The following is a 21,444-nucleotide window of genomic DNA, read 5'->3' as shown; positions in this document are numbered from 1 at the left end:
TTCTCATCAACAGTTTAGACTCACTAGTGTAAATATAGCCACTTACTTCAGGCGACTGTTTTAAATCAAATTTTGCAAGATATTCCATACTGTTTAAAGGTACTGTTTACACATGAACTGATGTATTGTAAAACAAATTCTTAACGTTGAAAAGAGTATTGTCATGAGTTCAATAAATGATAAAAATCAGTGAAAATTGGCGAATTCTGAACAAAACTTTACACCAAAACGCAACTGTTCACATGTACAATATTTGCACATGCTTTTCAGCAATTTGATGCATGTTCCTCATGCAATTCATCTGCATAAGGTTTGCAGTTGGTTCCCCCAAGTTAGTGGAGAATTCAATCTCGATGTGACCATATATATATATACACACATATAACATATAGTGAGTGTTGCTTGTGAGTCTAAACTTTTGATGAGAAGTATATTTCCATCAGTTAAAATGACATTGCTACTTTCCGACATACACTGAGACAAAACAAAGAGAAAGCCTTAAACTGGTTGTAAACAGTCTTCATTCACATGTCCTATGCATTTAGAAAACAATTTCCAAACTGTTCGATGTTTTAATAAACCAGCTACGATTTAGTTTAACATATATAAACAATTTTTAAATACAAGGAATTACGTGATATTTGTTACCTACAAGTACATTTTTTTTAGCTTCCACCCAAAATTTAGTTATTGATGCATTTTCAAATTTGTTGTACTTACCGAAAGTTCCACCCGTTGTCTCTCAGATGAATAAGATAGATATGTAAAAATGATTTGTTTGTGAAAAGAACACTAAGTGGTGCTATCTCACTTACATCAAACAAAGGTACCAAATTGGTTCTAGTTTCGTAAAGCTTGAGGTTATAAAACATGAAAGAAACCATGATATGGCTTTAGAGTTTCTATAGTCATTAACATATTGTGCATGCAGAACAACAGTGAATTTGGATGTTAAGCAACATATATGCCATCTAATCACAGGATATACAAGGTATGATGTTGGTATTTGTAGGCAATTTAGAAAATGAGCCTTCAACTTCACTGATCCACCAACTTGTCACTTTTAGAGATTAGTGATGGCAACTGATTTTCATAAGAGGCAAATATGTTGACTTTACATTGGTAAAAAGAATTACAAGGTGCAAGCAATTCTATTTTGGTCACCTTGTACCCAGCTGTGTACACTTTTCGTTGGAATCGACCATATACTTAGTTTTGGGATCCCCTACAAATTCTAGCAGTACTGAACGACCAGATAACGTTCATCTGCTCCCAGCCATGTCATGACAGCTGCAAGAACTGATATTACTGGTTACTGTACAATTCAATTAGATCCTAGAAAACAATGAGAAAGGTGAGCACTGGGGCTGTTTCAATTCAGTTAATCGTATTGTACCTTTTTAATTTCTTACTCATGCCCATAAGAATCAAATATTTACAATTGAAATAGACCATTATGTAGCAAAGTGAGACATGCAAAACGGCAAAAATGCAAGCTATGCAGTAGTGTAAATTGTGCCACTTTGCCAAGGCACTGATGTTCCTGTCAACCAAAATAATTCGCAATAAACGCTAAGCTGTGACACTATCAGAGTGTACTACTATGCTGTCAACATGTGAATACATAACGCCATTTACAAAGTGCTCTTCTGTCAACATGGCCAAAGCATTTCAAATGATTTGTTATTATTTCACTGAACTGACTCACTATTGGATTTGTGAGCAGATATTCACTTCATAGTGCCTTTGATGCAATGCCTGATTCACACTACATTACAGCATTACCTTGCTAGAGTGAGCCTGGCTTTTTGACCTCCACTCAGTAAGAGTCCTCTCTCCCCAACCAGCGTCTCATCCCCATATTTCATCAGGCCAACATCCTGATAATGACAAACACAATAACAAAATGGCAACACCCTCAAGTAATATACTGATTTTTTTGTCTTGGTGAGGCCGGACGACCAACAATCTCGGAGGACCAGTCAAATAAGGTTTATGTTTGTTGTCCAGATAAATCGTCATAAAATAAAACATAATTTCCAAAGCTGTACATCATGACTAAATCACTAAATGACTCATGAAACGTGGTAACACATGTTTTCCTCACAATGCAGTTGGGTCACATAAACAACTGGAACTGGTAAACTGTGTTGGTCTTCCTTCCATAAGTTGCATTTGGAAGCTGGTATGATGAAGAGGAACACTTTTTATGGATAGACAACTTCTTTGGTCTTGTTGGTCTTGATTCAAAGGTTTTAAATATCCATCATTATTACTTAGAAATTTCTTCAGTATTTTCTGTGTTTGTGGAGGTATAAACCTAAGCAATATAATACCGTGTAAATTCATATATGCAAAAACAAACTAACGTGCAATTGATAAATACACACCCAAGTCTAATTACAAATACATCAACAATAACAACTGTTTATTTAATGAGTAAAACAAACAAACTCAAGACAACAGCACAAAGTCAGCTTAATACTCCAGCTTATAGAAGCCAGCTGGGAAATAGTACTTTGATGGTAGTCATGGTCTAATATGGGTTTTTATGCAGATTTAACAAGAAAGTGGTTTCTGAAATATTTACCTTCTGAAGAGCACAGGCATCAACTACTGCCTCATATCTTTTAAAATCATACTTGTCTCCGAACAAGATATTTTGTTTCACACTTCCAGAGAAAACCCAGGACTGCTGAGCTGCATATCCCACAGATCCATGTAGAGTTATCTGTCCTTGTTGATAGGGGAATTCCCCCAGCAATGCCAGTAGCAGAGAAGTCTGCAACAGGTAAGTGAAGAATGAGCCACAGTTGGACATACCCAATGGTCCACTAGGGGCATACTTGTAAAGTTTACAGCCTTTGTGTGCCTGGTTCAGCAGAAAAAAGACCCTGAAGATCCAGGTTAGAATTGGTCTTCAGTAACCCACGCTTGTCATAAGAGGTGACTAACGGGATCAGGTGGTCAGGCTCGCTGACTTGATTGACACACGTCATCGTTTCCCAAATGCGTAGATCGATGCTCGTGATGTTGATCACTGGAGTGTCTGGTCCAGACTTGATTATTTACAGACTGCCGCCATATAGCTGGAATACTGCCTGAGTGCGGCATTAAACAACAAACAACAAACAACCAATCATCAGGAAATTGATTATCTATTAATCATTTTGTTTACCTCCAAGAGAAACAAATCACACATTTGTAGAATATCTGAGGGAGATAAATCTTTGCTGTTAATTAATAAGGCCAGTTATGTTTGTTATCACTGATCATATTGGCTACAGACAATGTTAGTCATTTTTTCTTGACATTTAACGTTTCACTTCGACCATTATTCAATCGAGTTCAACTGATGTCAGTAACCACAAGTAAGTGACTTGATAAAATACAACCTTAAATGTGTAACGTATGTTATATTTGGGATTACACTTTCTTAGTAAAGTACAGATTCTAGTACGTTTTGGGTTGAGTCCCATCCAGGAATCGAACCCGCACCCTCAGAGTCAGGCACCTAATCGCCAGCAAACAAAGTCAGAAGCCTAGACCGCTCAGCCACCGCGGCTTCCACAGAAATGGAAGTCGGACAACTGTTAGTCTAGGCTGCGGACTTTGTGTACCCCTCTGATAAGTGTTAATTGGCATGGCTCCCACGGCCAAAAGCTATGAAATACACAATGCCATTTTAGAAATGTGTAGCTTCAACCTATGATAGGAATGAGAATCCATCACAGAAACAGAGTCTACAAGCATAGAAAGTAGGTAGTATTCCAGTCAAAGACACTTACCTTTCCAGAGCCCACAGTTCCCACAACAGCCATCAACTCCCCCTGATTCATGCAATAAAAATTCAGGCAATAATTGTCTTGTCTAATGAATAAATATCAAATATGGAAAGTACAGCACAAAAAATGCAAAAACATATATCAATCACAATCTACTGATTCCTGAATTAGTTCTTGCATATGTACTTCACAGATGCAGACAGAATCATTCACCTTCATCTTCAAACTTAAACACACTGACCTTTTTTATGTTCAGCGCAATGGACTTGAGGGAAAAATAATGTTCCATCTCACTCTGAAATAGAAAACTTTGTAATTAAAAATGGTTTCATTCTGTAAAGTTTGTTTGCTTGACAAGAAGCATCTATTGTCAATACCTCAAGGATTTGAATATTTCATATTTTTCCATTACCCGTGAATAAATGAAACTGGCACGAGTCGCTATGTCTGTTCTCAGGAAACTATGAAACAATCATGTAATGATGGTCTCCTTAAGAAATCTAAATCTGTCTAAATCATATAGAGAAGATATATCAATCACCACAATATTTATATAGAAATCTCTACCATCAGTCATAAGCACCTTGAGCATGCACTAGTTGCCTGGGTATGTGCGCTATATAAATATCCTATAATAATAATAACCAAGTTTGTTGCTGCTATCTTTACATAAACAGAAGTGTTTCAGCACTGACCTCATGCAGGAGTTTACTAGTCTCACTGGTGCTGTCTCTCTTCTTGATCTTCTCCCTGCTCTTCTTCCTCAGCTCAGCCCCACTCATCTCCCATCGGGCTGTCACATAATCTATCTCCACAGCAGCATCTGACTCTGTGTGTGTCCGATGATGCACATGTTTGTGAAGGATGCCCCCATGTGTGAGATCTTTCTCTTCATCCAGCAACAAAAATTTCTGCAGGAAACATAGAAAAAAAGAGTTTTACGTCAACTGTTACTGTCACCATTCTCTTCAATGGAGGATACACATGATTTTATATTTTTTAAAGCTGGAAATTTCTGAATATTTACTCTTAAATTTAGATAGCAATTGGACTAATTTAGATAAACTTTTATGACAAGACCTTGGCCAGGAAATAATGTCATGTAATTTTTAGCATACAACAAATAATACAACCTGCGCCCAAACCTTTTGAGTCCACAGTTTCAAACTTGGCTCTTTGCATAATATATGCAGTGCATTTTAGTGTTATCATTTTGCATTCCGTTAAAATTATCTTAGGCTTTGCACTCGTGGTTTACTAATCACATGATAAAATACTCAACTAAAACATCAAGCTTGTTTAATTGTTCATACATGTTGAGTAAAACATGTTTAGGTACAGGGCACAAAACACACAAATGTAAAGAAATGTCCATAATCAGATGACACCATCTCAGTGCACACAAAAAAAAAATACCTGTATTCTCTGCATTGAGGCAGATAGTTCATAGAGGGTCTCAAAGCTGTAGGCAAGAAAGTAGAATGCTGACAACTTGAGGATATCCAGCAGGCCCAGAGTGACGAAGACTGAACTGGTTGATATTGGGTGGGAGATAAACAACCAGTTTCCAACAAAGATGAACAACGCCATTACTCGTGTGAGGTAGAACACAATAGATAGGTTTATTGCTTTAACCAGGAAAGACAGCTTTAGGAATGACATTTCCTTTCTGCAAGAGAAGAAACCACAGAATATGACACTACAATATACAAATTCAAAGTTATTCATTTAGCTCTAATCCTGAAAAGATGATAAACATCACATGTGATGGTTGTTAAGTATCTCATAGTAATACACAGTGGTAAGTTCTATGAATAGTATAGTGTCAACAGATATATGTCATTCATTATGAGACACAATTCAAATAATTAAGTTTTAATAAAAACATATATTTAAGTAAATATAAACTTTGGTTTTGGTGATATAAAATGGATTCACATAAACATTTATAAAGAAGACATTCAAAGCCATCCCTAACTACAATGAAACAGGCCTGACAATCTGGCCACACTACTGGCAAACAAGGATAAGTTGAGCACCGACCTGACAATCTGGCCACACTACTGGCAAACAAGGATAAGTTGAGCACCGACCTGACAATCTGGCCACACTACTGGCAAACAAGGATAAGTTGAGCACCGACCTGACAATTGACCTGTATTAGCATGTTTGAGTGCAGCCCACTGGCGCTTGCCAATGTGAGCAAAAGGGGCCCCAGGTTGTCCGTGATAAAGTGTAGCGCTACACCGACCACGTAAGAGTCTTATGAGCAAGGAGTGTGCAGCTGCGCACAGAATCAATTTCATTGTGATGTACTGAACGTGCACTAGCCTACATCTGCTCTACCTTTCACAAACCAAATGGGTTTGCTCATTGCTGTGCACCGCCTACTTCTTGTAAACACGTTATCTTCGCCAGTCCAACTTATCCTTGTTTGCCAGTAACTGTTGGCTATCATCCCTTCAAATGCTGCCTTTTGTTTGGGGTTTTTACTTATATCTCATAAATATTCCAGCCATATTAATGTAATGAATTGAGATAGAATGAGACAATCCAGTTATTCACATCACGGGAGTATGATGCCTGGCAACATTATCATATGACCAGCACAGGGCCAATTATTCTGATACCTAAACCAGATGTGGGTCAAATACTACTGGAAGTGAGCTTACTGTCGAAGTGTGTTGATGATCTGACCAAATGGTTTCTCCCAGCAATACATCTTGATCACTCTCATCCCAGACACTATTTCCGTCATGGCATTGATACGCTCGTCTCCCCAAGCTGCAGTCTTCATTCTAAGGTCAACACAAAATCCCACTTACAAAGGAACATAACCTTCTGGATATCATGATCATGAAGCCAAATATTTTTCAACCATCTTGGATGATATCTGATGGATTAATATAATGCTTGAGACATCTGTCTCATTTATCAATCAGATCAAAATGTTTTGCAGACATTTTTATCCACTGAAACATAGATACACAGGTAAACCTGTGTCTAAGCTTTCTGGGAACATCAGAAACAACTGTACAAAGCAGTTCCCTATTAATCTGATAGTAATACAAGGAGTAAATCACTGATTTTTGGCATCAGTAACACCATCCATTATATCACAGCCATAATTACAGCAGTGTCCTTGCTTCTTTGAGAGGTATTTTAGAAGTTGTATAGATGAAGGAAAACCAAGTTCTATGGATAGTCAACTTCTGTATTGCAATGAGTGTGACATTTTGGTGTAGGTACTAACACCGTTATCAAGCAAGTGATTTTCGTTATTCAGGCCAATACTCAACATACCTCAAGACACCAAAGAGCTTCCCCGAACCAATCTGGGATGGTAAAAATACAAGAACAGGCAGGAGACCGAAGAAACTGGCCACACCCACTTCCCTGTATATGAGGTACACTACGACACATATGACAAGGGGAGACAACCACAAGTAGTGTATGTTTTCTATACACTGAAAGCAGAAAAACAGAAATTAGAAATGTTCTTTAGAGAAATACAACATACACATATATAAACATATCATACTCACAAGAAGATATGGAACAATTTTACTAAGACATTTTCATAATTGAAAAGCAGTACACAATTTCTAGGATTTACTGAATTTTGTTTTGATATATTGTTTATTAATATCATACTTATGACATTAGAATCTTACATGTTCTAGGAATTGTTCATTAATATTTGATATAAATAAAATTATGCAAATGCTTACAGTGCTGAACATTTCTACATCAGTGGAGAGAAAATTTACTATCTGTCCAGAGGTGGTCTGGTAAAAGGACTGGCAGCTTAAAGTAAGGACCTGCAAAGACATGACATATTTTAGTGGAAATTTGCATGCAATGTAACACACGGGGTCTGTTTGTTGGTATTGTTTTTAAATGCTGCACTCAGCATTATTACAGCTTTATGATGGCAACTTCCAAAGTAAGTCTAGACCAGACAGTCTTGAGACTGACAATGAGCATCAATTAGTGCAACATGGACAATGGCATTAGTTAACAAAGTCGGCAGGGCTGATTTCCAGATCCTGGTTTCAACCTTTTATGAAAGCAGAGTTACATACACTTAGAAGTTCTGATGATGTTTTATACTATAGCCCCAGTTGTACATGTAACCTGAATCTTACCAGCGTTATCATAGCACACAAGTACATCAACTCCTCTAACCTTTATTAGCAATGACTCAACAACATTAATTTGGCTTTTTGTAAGTAATGTAATCTAGGTGGTTTTGACAATGCTCTTCAGGTACTAGCATCCATATCACAACATGCTATAAGAACAAAATGAAGTTGAAATCCACAAGTCAAACCTGTCCTCAGTGGTAAGGTTAATGTACGAAGCTACTTTTGGATTGGCATTAGCCATGACATCAGACTACCAGAAGCAAAAATAAACTCATTATGGTCATGTGTTTATGTACATATGTACATGTGATGTGGCTTAACTAAATTTAGAAGAAAAAAAAGATCAAAACCAAAACATCATGTCAGAGACACACATGTCACAAATAAAGGAAGAAATATACTGTGTGAAGATGAACTTATATTCAAAACACATTCTGTGTCCATGAGATGAATGCAACCCATCATGGGTGGTACACATCAACCTTTTAATCACGTTACTATGGCACCGTCTCTGGTACAATAATACTCCACAAAGAACTTCTACTTACAAACAGCATATGTGGCCGTCACCAGAATTCACTATCTACAGAGTTGTGTCCCCTTGACATGCCAAAAACATGGCTTCCAAATCCCTGTTCACCCGTAACATGTTTCTAGGTTCATCAGCACCGAACCTGTGCTTGTGACTTCACTATTTTTGTTAAAGCCTTATAACAATGTCCCCTTTCCTACCACATCAAGGTGACAACTTGTAATGTAACATAGTACTGCTTGAAATAGCACTGAACCCACTCATTATCATTCATTCTACGGACAATGAGAACACAGTTACCTTCTTATACACCAGGCCAGAGACAGCAACTTTCATTTTCATGGCAGTGTGTTGCATAACATAGAAAAAGTGGGAGTTTAAAAACGTCTGCAGCAGGTTAACCAGCCCCAGCGCTGCCGCAAATATATAAGCATAGTAGGTGGGTAAAGTTGGGTTTGGGCTTAGGAACATGATGACCTGGCCAATCAACAAAGGCTGCATGATCTTCAATGTTTCCTGCAAGCAAAAGGAAACAAAACTTTATTCAAATAAGTCAAAACAAATATCCTGTGCTACTTCAAAGATGAGCCACAATGTTCTGAAGCTTCCCAAATGTTTTTGAAAGTTTGTGTTTTTTGACTGGGTCTCACATAAAGCATGCTAAATTTGTAACATGTGTTACATTCTCATTTTCATGGTCAACAAAGTCATTGTACACTACATACCACATTCATGCTTAATTAGCCATAGATTGTGAACGGTCCCTTAGATACACAAATTCTCAGTATGGCTATAGGGCTAACAAATGTGATTACCGTAGCAATATTGATTTTAAGACTGACAGATAAAATGGATTCCTTCAATTAAACCCATTAAAATTGGTTTCCCACTAAAAAGGGCAACAACCTTTGGTATTACAAATCCTGTCAGCATGTACATCCTTTTCATCTGCTGCAAATTTCAGAATTTTGCTATGGTAGAGGTGTCTCATGAGTATAGTCCAGAGATTCCCAGGTGAGAGAGTGAGTGAGTTTAGTTTTATGCCGCATTCAGCAATATTCCAGCTATATGGCGGCGGTATGTAAATAATCGAGTCTGGACCAGACAATCCAGTGATAAACAGCATGAGCATCGATCTGCGCATTTGGGAACCGATGACATGTGTCAACCAAGTTAGCGAGTCTGACCACCCGATCCCGTTAGTTGCCTCTTACGACAAGCATGGGTTATTAAAGATCAATATATCTAACCCGGACCTTCACGGGTCGATTCCCAGGTGAACCTACCACAAAGAAGACACTTATGCCTGGAAGTATCAACCTAAGTTTAAAGGCTCTGAACACAGTCTTGAATAAGCTGACATTTTTTCCATCAGCTAACTTCTGTATTTCATCCTTCCAGCACCTGTAACACACACACAGTAATATCACTGCTACTGTAAACAACAACAAAATGTCTATGCCCATACCAAAACAATTAAACAAATAAAACATAAATATTTTCCATGATCAGCACTGTTGACTTACAAAGAAGTAAATACACTTATACTCTTGTAATGAACACTTATGGGTCCAAGTCACCTGCTGTATATTATAGTCAAAACACATATATAACGAACTACAGTCATAACAAACCGAATTTTGTGGTCCTTTTGAGTCTGTTATAGATGTAATTTAATGAACATTGTAAACCATGGTAACCAAGGAGAGGTTGTCTGGACTGTGGACACATGATACTGTGCAGGATTTACTGATATACCTATCCACTACCAAATGTTGGTTAACATTAATGAGGGCAAGAATTAAAGGTCAAGTAGTCATAAAATGTAGTGATGTGAATGGCTAGTCGAAAATATGACATAATGGTTATCTTCACAATTTGATTTACAGAATGAAGCAGTGTTCCAAGTGGAACATTAAAGTCAAGAGGTTCTTATAACCCTAATGAACCATATTTAGGAGGTAACAAGGTTCAATCAGCGAACCTAAATGGACACAGGAACCCCTCAGGACACTGGAAAGAATAGAAACTGTTCAGTATATCAGTATGAAGACCTAGCTTATATTCCAACGTTTCAAGTATAATAAATCTGGAACATTTATGTAGCACTGGTATTACAAAGTATCTGGTAGGAATGATAACAATATATGGATGAACAACTTCTTTATTGCTGTGAGAGCGACGTTTCAGTGTAGGTTCTAACATCGTTATCAAGCCATAGTGAAGGTACTGGTCGGTGTGGGTTGGTTCTCAGTATACTGTAGTACTAAGTTTATGGTGTCCTTGAGAACCAGTACATCAAGGAAGGGCAACTGACAGTTGGACTCTTCTTCCATGGTGAACTGGATACGTGGGTTTTGGGAGTTGATGTGGTCTAGTGGAGCTTTAGGGTCACTGTCAGGCTTAAGGATGACAAAGGTATCGTCCACTTTCCGGAACCAACAGAAGGGCCTTATGGGGAGATGTTTCCAGGGTTTTTTCTTCTAGGTGGGCCATTTCAGTGATTAATGGTGATAGTGGGGAACCCATGGGGAGGCCGTGGGTTTGCTGGTATATGTTGTCCCGCCAGGTGAAGTATGTGGAGCTGATGCAGGAGTGTATCAGTTGGATGATACTGTCAGTTGTTAGACGGGTTTCTAGAGATGGGTGGATTTCATCTATGTGGTTTCTCAGGATTTCAATAGCTTTGTCACACAGAACATTAGTGAACAGGTCAATGACGTCATAGCTGATTAATTTCCCGGGTTGGTTGATGTCTTGGATCTTCATACAGAAAGCAGATGAAAAATCTGGGATGAACGATTTAGCAGTTTTTTGAGTGGTGAGAGGAGGCGGGATAGATATTGAGCTGTGTTGTAGTGGATTGTGTCCCTGCTAAAGACTAAAAGACGGGCTTTCACAGGGTCCTTGTGAATTTTTATGGTGGCACGGGCAGCTGGTGGCTTGGGATGAGGGGTGATGAGCTTTTTGTGGAGGGTCGGGCCGATTTCGTTGTTGTTGAGGAGTTTCTTGAGTAATGCCTTGTGCTCTTTTTGTAGTGTGTCGGTAGGGTCCTTCTTTAGTCTCTTGTAGGTCGTCTGGTCTTGGTGGATGGTGTCGGTCAGGCTGTTGAAATGGGCTGTTTCCATGATGACCGTTGCCTTGCCTTTGTCTGCTGGGGCTATGGTGAAAGTTTTGTCAGCTTTTAGGTTGTGAAGGGATTCCTTTTCCTCATTGGTGAGGATGGGTTTCTGGGGTCTGTCTTTGAAGAGGATGTTGGTTATCTGGTGTCGGAGGAAGTCAACGTTGCCACCGGGGCCAGTTGCTGCAGGCCCTTCTCAATATTGAAAATTTTACTCTAAATTGTATATTTATATACTTATCCTATCTCACGGTATGCACATCTCTTCTTCTTCTACGACCATGTGTGGAAACGTGCTGTAGGCTAAGTTGAATCAAAAGTTATCTGGCCTCTGACCCCCCGACCTCTGCCCCCATTCCGATAGCAGTACCTGTCAATCATCTCAATAAGCGTGCAGATCACTCAGATGATCACGTGACTACCTGTGCCTGTCATTCTCGTCTTGGAGCTTCCAGTAATCTGTGATGTGGGGCAGGTCGGGTGGGTATCCATCGCGTGAGATAGGACAAGTATATATATATACAATTTATAGTAAAATTTCCAAATGTTTAAACTTATCCTATCTCACGGTATGCATAATACCAAGGTTGGCAGGAGGACTGCAGATTACCCTGTCAATACTTCCAACTGTGAAGACGCATAACCCAAGGAGGCCAGCAGTAAGCACCAACTCCCGATATGCAAACTTCAAACTTGTGATGGGTTGCTTCAGATAACCCCTTGGCTTACACAGAACAAAAACTCTAGGGAGTGGGCGATCCCCAATTAATGTGGTTTTCAGCCGCAACTTTTGACAAGGAAAAGGACGCAGATTGGCAAGTAGGCCCCGCCTCCCCACGATTTATCAGGTGACCCCAGTGATTTAAAGTTGAGGACCTTAATCTGGCCAGTCCCTGCTTCGAAACTACCCCCAACAGACGCACGCTGGAAGGCGGTGAAAGAGGGAATAGCCCGGTTGCTCAACTAGTTTAATGTTCAGTACCAATCAACCTAACTTACCAAAGGTGAGAAAGGACTTAAGAGTGGAACGGTTCGAAAACCACGCAGGTAATTGGAAATCAACACTTAACGTAATTGCTCAGAGAGTAGAGGTCAGTAAGCGGAGCGTCGACCACCTCTGCATGTAGCACAAAACTGGCCTCTCAGTCTATCGAGTCTGCATCCTCTTCAAAGACAGACCCCAGAAACCCATCCTCACCAATGAGGAAAAGGAATCCCTTCACAACCTAAAAGCTGACAACTTTTGACAGTGCAGACACGCCTTAGTACCCTAGATGAGGTGGTCTATGCCCAATATAATGCATACCAATACGAAAGATAGGACTGATATCTTTCATGATATAGAGAATGCAAAACCTACACGAAGGTAGGAACTGCATCTTATCTGCGTTTGCGAGCCGACGACAACTGCTACACCAGAACCAATGGACCCAGGTGATTGGAAGCAGGTGATGGAAGCGGGTAGCAAACAGATCCACTGTCAGGTTAGACATTGGAAGGCATAACGTCTGGAACACCTGCGGATGCAGTTTCCACCCCATCGGGTATGGTCGAATCTGCAATGACGTACTTCAACCCTGGGATGTGATTGGCCTGGACCGTGATGTTGAAAGAGTCCACAAAGTGGAAAAAACTGTTGTGTCCACTAAAGAAGCTGAGGAGACCCCGTGGATCCCATTCGATTGATGTGCCACACGATCACAGCATAGTCCGATCGAAACAAAAGCTTGGTTGATTGTAACAGGTGATGCCAATGAGTGATCGCAAGAATCACTGCCCTGAGCTCCAAACGTTGCTGTGACATGCGCTTTCTTCGGGAGACCACAACCCTGCCACTTGCTGATCGAGAAAGTGAGCTCCCCACCCGCGTAGAAAAGTGACTACGTACAGGCGATGTACTGGAGCAAACGGCCTTAAAAAAACTCCACTGTACATATTCAACCCATCCAACCACCACTGGAGATGGAGATGGAGTGCTGGAGGAAGAGAGATGAATGCGTGAGGGATGCCAATCCTGATGTGCTGACCCAGAAGAAAGTGGAAAGGCCTTAGTTGAAGCTATCCCCTGAGAGTCACAGCTTGAGCTGATGTCAACAGACCCAGAAGTTCTTGCCACTGACAAAGAGTCCAGAGTTCTAGGGGTACCAAGAAAAAACTCCAGCACAGACCTTCCGTTTGTCGGGCCACCCTGAAGGACTGGACGAAGCAGTTCAGGAAGGCGAAACAATTCCTTTGGGTTCAGTTATCAACCTCGAGATACGAGCGTAGTATTTGTTGAAGTTGGAGATGGCCTCTGTACGTTGGGGCTTAAGCTGACGTCAGAAGGCCTAGCAACTATTGCCACTGAAGAAAAAATCTTTCCTGAGATAGGATACGTGACCAAGCTACCATGACAGCACTGAAGAAGTGTTGAATGTAGGAGATTCGTGGCATGGAGATGTCAGTCAACCTACAGGAACGTACACATTGTACACAGAGTGATGAAGGCCGTATAAACAGTGATCGTAGGAACGTATAGTTCGCCAAATGAAGTGTTGGTCCGCCAGATGGAGTGAGAAAGTTAGTAGATGCGATGCATGGGATCGTCATACTACCAGAACATTCGCAAAGCTGATGGAATGGCAGAGGTAAAAAAGACCAGTGACCCCAGGAACGTTCATAAAGGAGACGAAGGTAGCAACACCGATGCCTACGAACAATCCAGACATAGCTGCAGTGACCTCTGAACTGAGGCCTTAAGCTAAGAACCAAGTAAACCCAGCCAAAGTGAAAGCGTAATGGCGATTCTGTCTGGCACCCTCGGTAAACTGTTTCTCCCGGCTGACTGACAAAACTCGACATAATCACTCTTATCGGGAATGGCACTGTCCATCATCACTGGCAATTAAAGGCTGGGATAGTTATCCGCTTCGTAGGACCAAGACAATCTGTCAGGGCACTCCATAGTCACTCTAATTATCAAAACATCTGCGATAAACAAACAGTAGTCAGCCATTGCAAACGCTTCCCACATGCAATACTGACAAAAACGAGACACCACGGTCTTCGGTTAACCAGGCGAGTCCCAACCCATAACATCCGCGTTAAGGGACACTAGCTACTTTACCAAACATCACTGTTGATACCACACGCAGAAACTGTGGATACTAGGCACAACTTGATATTCAGGAATATCATACGACACTTCACTGAGTCTGGTTACTACAGACTACTCGAAGCAGCGTTCTGATGTATCGCTGGGTGTAATCGTGACCTGTTTCATCATCCTCATCATCATTCCTTTACATCAACCAGTTTCTGGACAGATATGTCAAACCGGGTGGTTGGAGTGCTGACATCTACGACGAAGGGTAGAGTCGTTGAATCGAACCATTCATCGAAGGTGAAGATCGGAAGGATGATGGAGGAATCTTAAAGATCCGGGATCGTCAATCGCCGTCGTAAAGTAGAGGCCTGCGCTACTGACATATCTACTACCTCTATCATTTTGTCTATACAACCAGCAGAAACGATGCACTGGATGGAAGCATTGATACTTAGAGAGCAGCGCACTGGAGTAAAACGGCACTCTGGATATGATCAACGCACTAGTAGATAACAAGGAAGTGAATGAAAGAGGCCCATGAGAGCAAAACGTCGCACTGGACTGAAAACAGTGCATTGACCTTGTGTGTAGAGACGAGCCAATCAAAAAGCCAAGGTACTCACTGAAGCGCCAAACAGAATGAAAGCACCGCATTGGAGTGAACGCACTGTCCGTACATGGACACCGCAGAATCATTCAATCAGGAAGCTAACCCCAAAGTCAAGCCGAGCACCGGTAAAAACTGTAGAAATGAGGTATCATGCAACGCCGAAGTTGGAAGAAGTGTTGAAGGTAAACTCGCAGCAGAAAAAACCCACTGTAGGTAACGTAGTGTGCGAACTAGCAAACAAAGTCATGATGGCAGTAGGCCAAAGAGGTAACCAGATGATTCGTCGAAAGCTGACAGTTCAGCGAACACACTCGGATCGGTGAATACTGTAGGAGCGGCGAACTGGTATGGTTCGGCAATCAGGATCGGTTCTGCGATCTGGATCGGATGGATGATCCGGTTCGGTCAGTGTGATCTAAAGCGCTGAGTCAAACGAGACCGATGCACTCGTCTAAAACGTCGTACCATACAATAATGGTGTACCGGACTGAAAAGTTGTTCCGATCAAACAACAATTCACTAGGTTGAATCGTTGTTCCAATCGGAAACGGCACTGGTCTGAAGTGTTGATCCAATCGAACGCAGCGCATCGGTCTAACGAGTTGGACCGAACGAGAGCAGTGAACTGAAGTGAAACGATGCACTGGGTTCGTCTTGCGAGAGCAACGCATTGGTACAAACAAAGTGATGAATGGACAACAAGTGCCGCTCTAGTAGTAAACGGTGCACTGGAACTAGACGGTAGATGATAGACAGGTGGTGCAAGGTACGGGAAAGGTGTTGAAAGCCAGTGTATGAAAGAAGGCCTGTTCGACCGCCCGAGACGGTCTAGATTTCCGACGGACGGTCTATATTTACAGCCAGCCAGCCCGACGGTCTGGTAAATTCACCATATTTGGCCTGGTTAAATCAATTTTGCACTGGCAACATTTTAAAGTTACCAGCCCTGATGTCTGGCTGGACTTTTGGCTTATTTCATACACTGTGAAAGCTCTGCACTGGATACTATCATCATGCCTGACGAACTGATCCCTGTGGTTGAAAGCGCCGAAATGACTGCACTCGCCGCATGAGAGTGAACGCTTCACCAAGCGCACCCACCATAACAGAGGGGTGTGGAGCACTCAGCCAAAGCAGCGCATTGGAAACAACCACCTGAGGTAAACTAGGAGTCTGTGAAATCGTCACCAAGTTAGAAGGCCGAGACTGTGCTGCAGAAGTTGTTAGCACTACCACTCTCGGAGGAGATAAAACTTGTCTGGAGATGGGACTAGACGTTTGATGACAAAAGAGACGATGGAGATACTCGCTCAAGTAGGAGTCTGAGGCCACCTCTAAAAAATCTACGTCCGGGGACAGTGATTTAGATCAACCAACTGCTCTCTTCGAACAGCGTTCCGATATAGCACGCTTAAAAGTTGAAGGACCTTCAACAGTTGTACGCAAATCTCTGTCCGTTCTACATCTAGATGCAACCCATCGATATTCAGAAATATCATCATCATTCAACTTAATTCAAGTGTGAACAAACAGAACACCGATGTGACCAACTACAACAGCCTATACAATCCACACACAAAGCGTGTGGATCAGCAGCGGATAAGTTGCTGTTGCACTGATCACAGTGTTTGCGTTTCTTAGAAGAACTTTGATTCCATCTATTTTCCATATTGACAATCAAGTAATGTCTAACTGAGAGAACAACACACACGTCCACTCGGTGTAGCGACAAGAAAGAGAATGACAGGCACAGACTGTCACATGATCATCTGAGTTATCTGCACGCTTATTGAGATGATTGACAGGTACTGCTATCGGAGTGGGGGCAGAGGTCGGGGGGTCAGAGGCCAGATAACTTTTGATTCAACTTAGCCTACAGCACGTTTCCACACATGGTCGTAGAAGAAGAAGAGAGGTGCATACCGTGAGATTGGATAAGTTTAAAGATTTAGTGATGAACTCATCGTTGTTGGCCCAGATGTTGGTGGGTGAGAACTTGAGGCCTTTGGCTAGGACTGCAATATGTTTCTGGTTGAGGTTCTGCTTAGGTTGACGGCAGTTTTTCCCTGGTAGTCCGCAATGGAGGAAGGTTTTCTGGGTTGATGGGTATCCATCTTTAATTTGTTGTAAGACCGGGCCCTCACCCTACACACCATCGCCGAAAAAGAAAACTACCTTCAATCAATTCTCTCAGAGGACACCTACGCTTCACTCAGGAACATGCAGACCACAAGTAACTCACAGCGGCAACCTAGACTCTGCCAGGAAAAAGACCCACATTGCTAAGTTCAACAAATTAAAGATGGATACCCATCAACCCAGAAAACCTTCACAGCAATAAAGAAGTTGTTCATAAAAATATATTGTTATCCTTCCTTACTTCTCCAACTTCTACCTCTGAAAGAAGTTAAAGTATCTGGAGTAAAGCATGGTAAGAAACATATGTTTAACCCTTTAGTTAGGTTTTATTATTATACAGTGCACAAACCTCTCCAGTGTCCGCACAACCTGACTGGATTCGTCTTCTTGGCAGACATCATACATATCAGATATGTCTAGATCTTTCTTGTAACCGTTTCGGAACAGACCTGATATCCACCTGAAATAATAATAATATTGAATATGTTTCCTGATGACATCTAGCATGTAAGCTGTTCTGCTGCATTATAACACAACAGCTGTTGTTGAGGTCAGTGATACAGCAATGTCGTACAGTAGACATATCCAGTAGGTATGTTATGAGTGCTCTCTGGCCACCATCACCCAAGGCACAGCTCCCGAGCGCCTGGTGCATCACCAAGAAATCATAGACTCTCAAACCACTCTGCTGTGTAAAATACCCTATCACTGTATTCTTCTCTTTCATCTCACTGCATTGTTTGTACATACTTCATTATATCTCTTTTCCCCTTGCGCTTGTATATACTTATGTACATATCTGGCTTCCTGTACATCAATATATATACTGTATTGTTCACTATGATCATTATCCACCTGACGAAGGGGCAAGAACTAGCCCAGAAACGTTGTGTAAAATAAATCAAGAAATTGTTATCCATAAGATTTGTCTTGTATTAGTAGTTGCTGTTACCTCATACTTTCAGGCTCCCCGTCCCCATTGTGTATGGCTGTATGCCAATGGTTTACAGATAAATAACATGATATAGAGCTTTAATGTGAAATATTTAATTGAAGTATTGCAACAAAGTTTTGCGAACATAATGATAAAGGTAACGGTATAACTTTCCATGGTCAGTGATGATTGCTTCAACAGAATGCTCTTCAATGCAGGATATAATTATTGTTACCATGGTTACTGTATGTCAGTGATTCACTCAGATTCAACTCCAATATAAACGTGTTAGCATGAACTACGGCAAAATGAAACAAAAACATGATTCAGGTGAACTACTTGAGCTTAAAAACCTCGTCCAATGACTAAGATCCTTGACTAGAATGTTATTATACAGTCCTACAAAATTTATAAGACTTAGGTCTTTATGACAAATTGATAACATATGTCCCATTTTGAAACATACAAAAATAATAAAATAATTTGAATTGTGAAATGGTCACTCAGAGCCAGAGGCTCTACTAATAAGTCCAAATAAAACATTGGCCCATTTGAGGCACTATAGTATATTTGGCACTTTTAGGGCACATATTGTTGCCATGGAAGTCAAGGGCATATAATTCAAAGGGGGCTAACCCTGGATGACCCAATATATTGCAGAATCTGAACCATATCGTATCGCTAGATACTGTACCGGTATATACCGGTAATATTGCACAGCCCTACTGAAGACCAATTCTAACCCGGATCTTCATGGGTTCTGGGTTACATTAGGATCAGGAGGCAAGTCTATGGCTAGCAGGAGCATGCCCATACATTGAAATGTGCACAAATAGCACACACAATTCACCACTATGATGATGCTCATAACCAATGATAACATGTACCAGAACAAGAAATAATGGCATTATCTCTTATAAACATCTGTGTTCAGTGGGAATGTATTTAAAACTAAACATGATGGTCAGATACCATGCTTAATTTTTCTTACATCTTGGAAACAAACAAAAACATGCAACTGTGACATGTTGACGACTGTTACAATGTGTATTGGTGAATTTAACTGTATCCCTTTATGAATTCAATTTGTTATTCATGGTCACTAGAAGTTAGAACTGCATACTCATGCATTTCTTAAGGAATGCTTTTACTTGAATTTGGTGTTATTTGTCAAAGTGAAATGCAAAACGGAATATATCCAACTCCAAGCCAGGCATGATAGTAGTCAACATTTAATTTGACAGTAATGAGGTCACAGGTAATGTCATGATACATTAACAGTCTGTGATACGTTTCATATTCGCCTCATAGTGGATTCATTGCAGCCCTTAGGATTGAATAATAATTATCTTGATGAAATGACCATAAATGATGAGACAATCCAAAACAGTCTGTGACAAAAGCTTTGAGTCTACATGTATGACCAGCCTGAAACTGAATCATGGTATTATCCTCAGTAGATTGTCTACTAATATTTCGGATATTATTGGTTGATCTTACTAGATCAACAGAACCGACTTGGGTGTGACGGCTTCTTGTATGTAAGCTCATGCCCTATTCATGCTCTGAACAGATGACCTGAGGCTGGCATGTGCAACAATTAGAACACTGTGACCTGACTCAGACATTATTATTAGCATAATTAGATGCACTCTCTTTGAACTGACCGGTAACAGCTGTTAAACTGATTCTCAGGTGATAAGAGGCTTCATTCTGTCTGTGACATTGATCCAATGATGGGTCACTTAAAATACCCACGATGAAATCCATATATATATATATATATATATAGAGAGAGAGAGAGAGAGAGAGAGAGAGAGAGAGAGAGAGAGAGAGAGAGAGAGAGAGAGAGAGAGAGAGAGAGAGAGAGAGAGAGAGAGAGAGAGAGAGAGAGAGAGAGAGAGAGAGAGAGAGAGAGAGAGAGAGAGGTTACTTTCCATTACTCGTCAGGGCCATACACAATGGGGCTCAACCCAACAATAGTACTAGAAAGTGTACTTTACTGAGAAAGTGTAATCCCAAATATAACATGTGTTTCCATTTATACATTTTCATTATACAATATGCCTCATATGCCTTGCCTTATAGCAATAAGGGTTGTTCACTGGTCTCGATGGGGACATGGGCTGATGTACCCTTGATGTTTGTTCATGTTGGAACATAAAGAAACATCGAGGGTACATCAAACCATGGGCCCCAAGGGACCAGTAAATAATGTATTTATCTTACCGAACACCTCAATGGTAATTTGAACTGTTTGAAGCACGGGTATCGAATCATAGTATAAAGTACCCGACGACAAGAAAAAGAAATTTAAAGTTATCTCCCTTCCATCAATTTGCATTAGCAATAAATCGGTAATTTCCATACATCATACGCGATTCAATGTTATTCGAGATAAAGAATTACTACAATGAAGTACCAAATGAGTTTGGCATTCCCAGTGGGGTACATAGAAAATGTTACTCGCTTGTTAGCGGGGTATATTGAAGATAATTTCGTGCTTTGAAGTTTACAGATTCCCGAACGTTGGTTGGTTGAGACAGTGGTCATGTGATCTAAATTTCAAGGTTCATTTACCTTGAACCCTTCAAATCGTTCATACGTGTGTAAACATCGTTCATACGTGTGTGAACGTTTTCGAGCCGATCTGGGTCCCCAGGATACTCGCTGTCCAGCTTGATGTAAACAAAATAAATCATTTGCATTCACACTCCTTTTAATTTATACATATCACTTACTTGTTTTAGTACGTAACAAAAAGCGCCAACTGAGCACAGTTTTGCAAAAATCTGACCGACAACGCGTCCTGACAACAAGTCCCAGCCAGTCGCGACCTAATTTTCAAATTTCCGCTACGGTTTCAAGGACCCCCAATGATCTTGCTGCATTTGGTGATGCCAATTTAGCGGCGATCCTGTTTCAGATCACCCCAATTTTGGCAATGTCACTTCTTCACGACCAAACGGATTTCCAATTGCTGAGCATTGTTCCTTATCACAAGAGTTTAATCTCTCTTGGTTTGCGGATTCTGCCCCGTGATCTGTTTAAAAACTGCTCATTAAGTTTCACAATAAACAATCACAAATA

The 21,444-nt window shown here is 40.7% G+C and overlaps 1 protein-coding gene across 3 annotated transcripts in view; it reads right to left on the bottom strand.

Annotated features, from left to right (window-relative positions):
- Positions 1-21,444, bottom strand: part of LOC124288967 (ATP-binding cassette sub-family C member 4-like) — a 55,447-nt gene that overhangs the window by 28,623 nt on the left and 5,380 nt on the right. For all 3 annotated transcript variants that reach the window (XM_046725561.1, XM_046725563.1, XM_046725562.1), the window contains exons 3-14: positions 17,770-17,880; positions 9,752-9,869; positions 8,766-8,981; positions 7,517-7,606; positions 7,089-7,252; positions 6,458-6,583; positions 5,202-5,454; positions 4,481-4,696; positions 4,027-4,080; positions 3,789-3,830; positions 2,591-2,782; positions 1,786-1,880 (exon numbers count right to left, since the gene is read on the bottom strand). In XM_046725561.1, coding sequence (XP_046581517.1) covers positions 1,786-1,880; positions 2,591-2,782; positions 3,789-3,830; positions 4,027-4,080; positions 4,481-4,696; positions 5,202-5,454; positions 6,458-6,583; positions 7,089-7,252; positions 7,517-7,606; positions 8,766-8,981; positions 9,752-9,869; positions 17,770-17,880 — 1,677 coding nt within the window. The remainder of the gene's footprint in view (positions 1-1,785; positions 1,881-2,590; positions 2,783-3,788; positions 3,831-4,026; positions 4,081-4,480; positions 4,697-5,201; positions 5,455-6,457; positions 6,584-7,088; positions 7,253-7,516; positions 7,607-8,765; positions 8,982-9,751; positions 9,870-17,769; positions 17,881-21,444) is intronic.

The sequence above is a fragment of the Haliotis rubra genome, unplaced genomic scaffold, assembly GCF_003918875.1.
Source record: "Haliotis rubra isolate DU_JTF1 unplaced genomic scaffold, ASM391887v1 Scf43, whole genome shotgun sequence".
In the NCBI taxonomy this organism is placed as follows: Eukaryota; Metazoa; Mollusca; class Gastropoda; order Lepetellida; family Haliotidae; genus Haliotis; species Haliotis rubra.
This window is presented reverse-complemented; position numbering and strand designations above follow the sequence as displayed.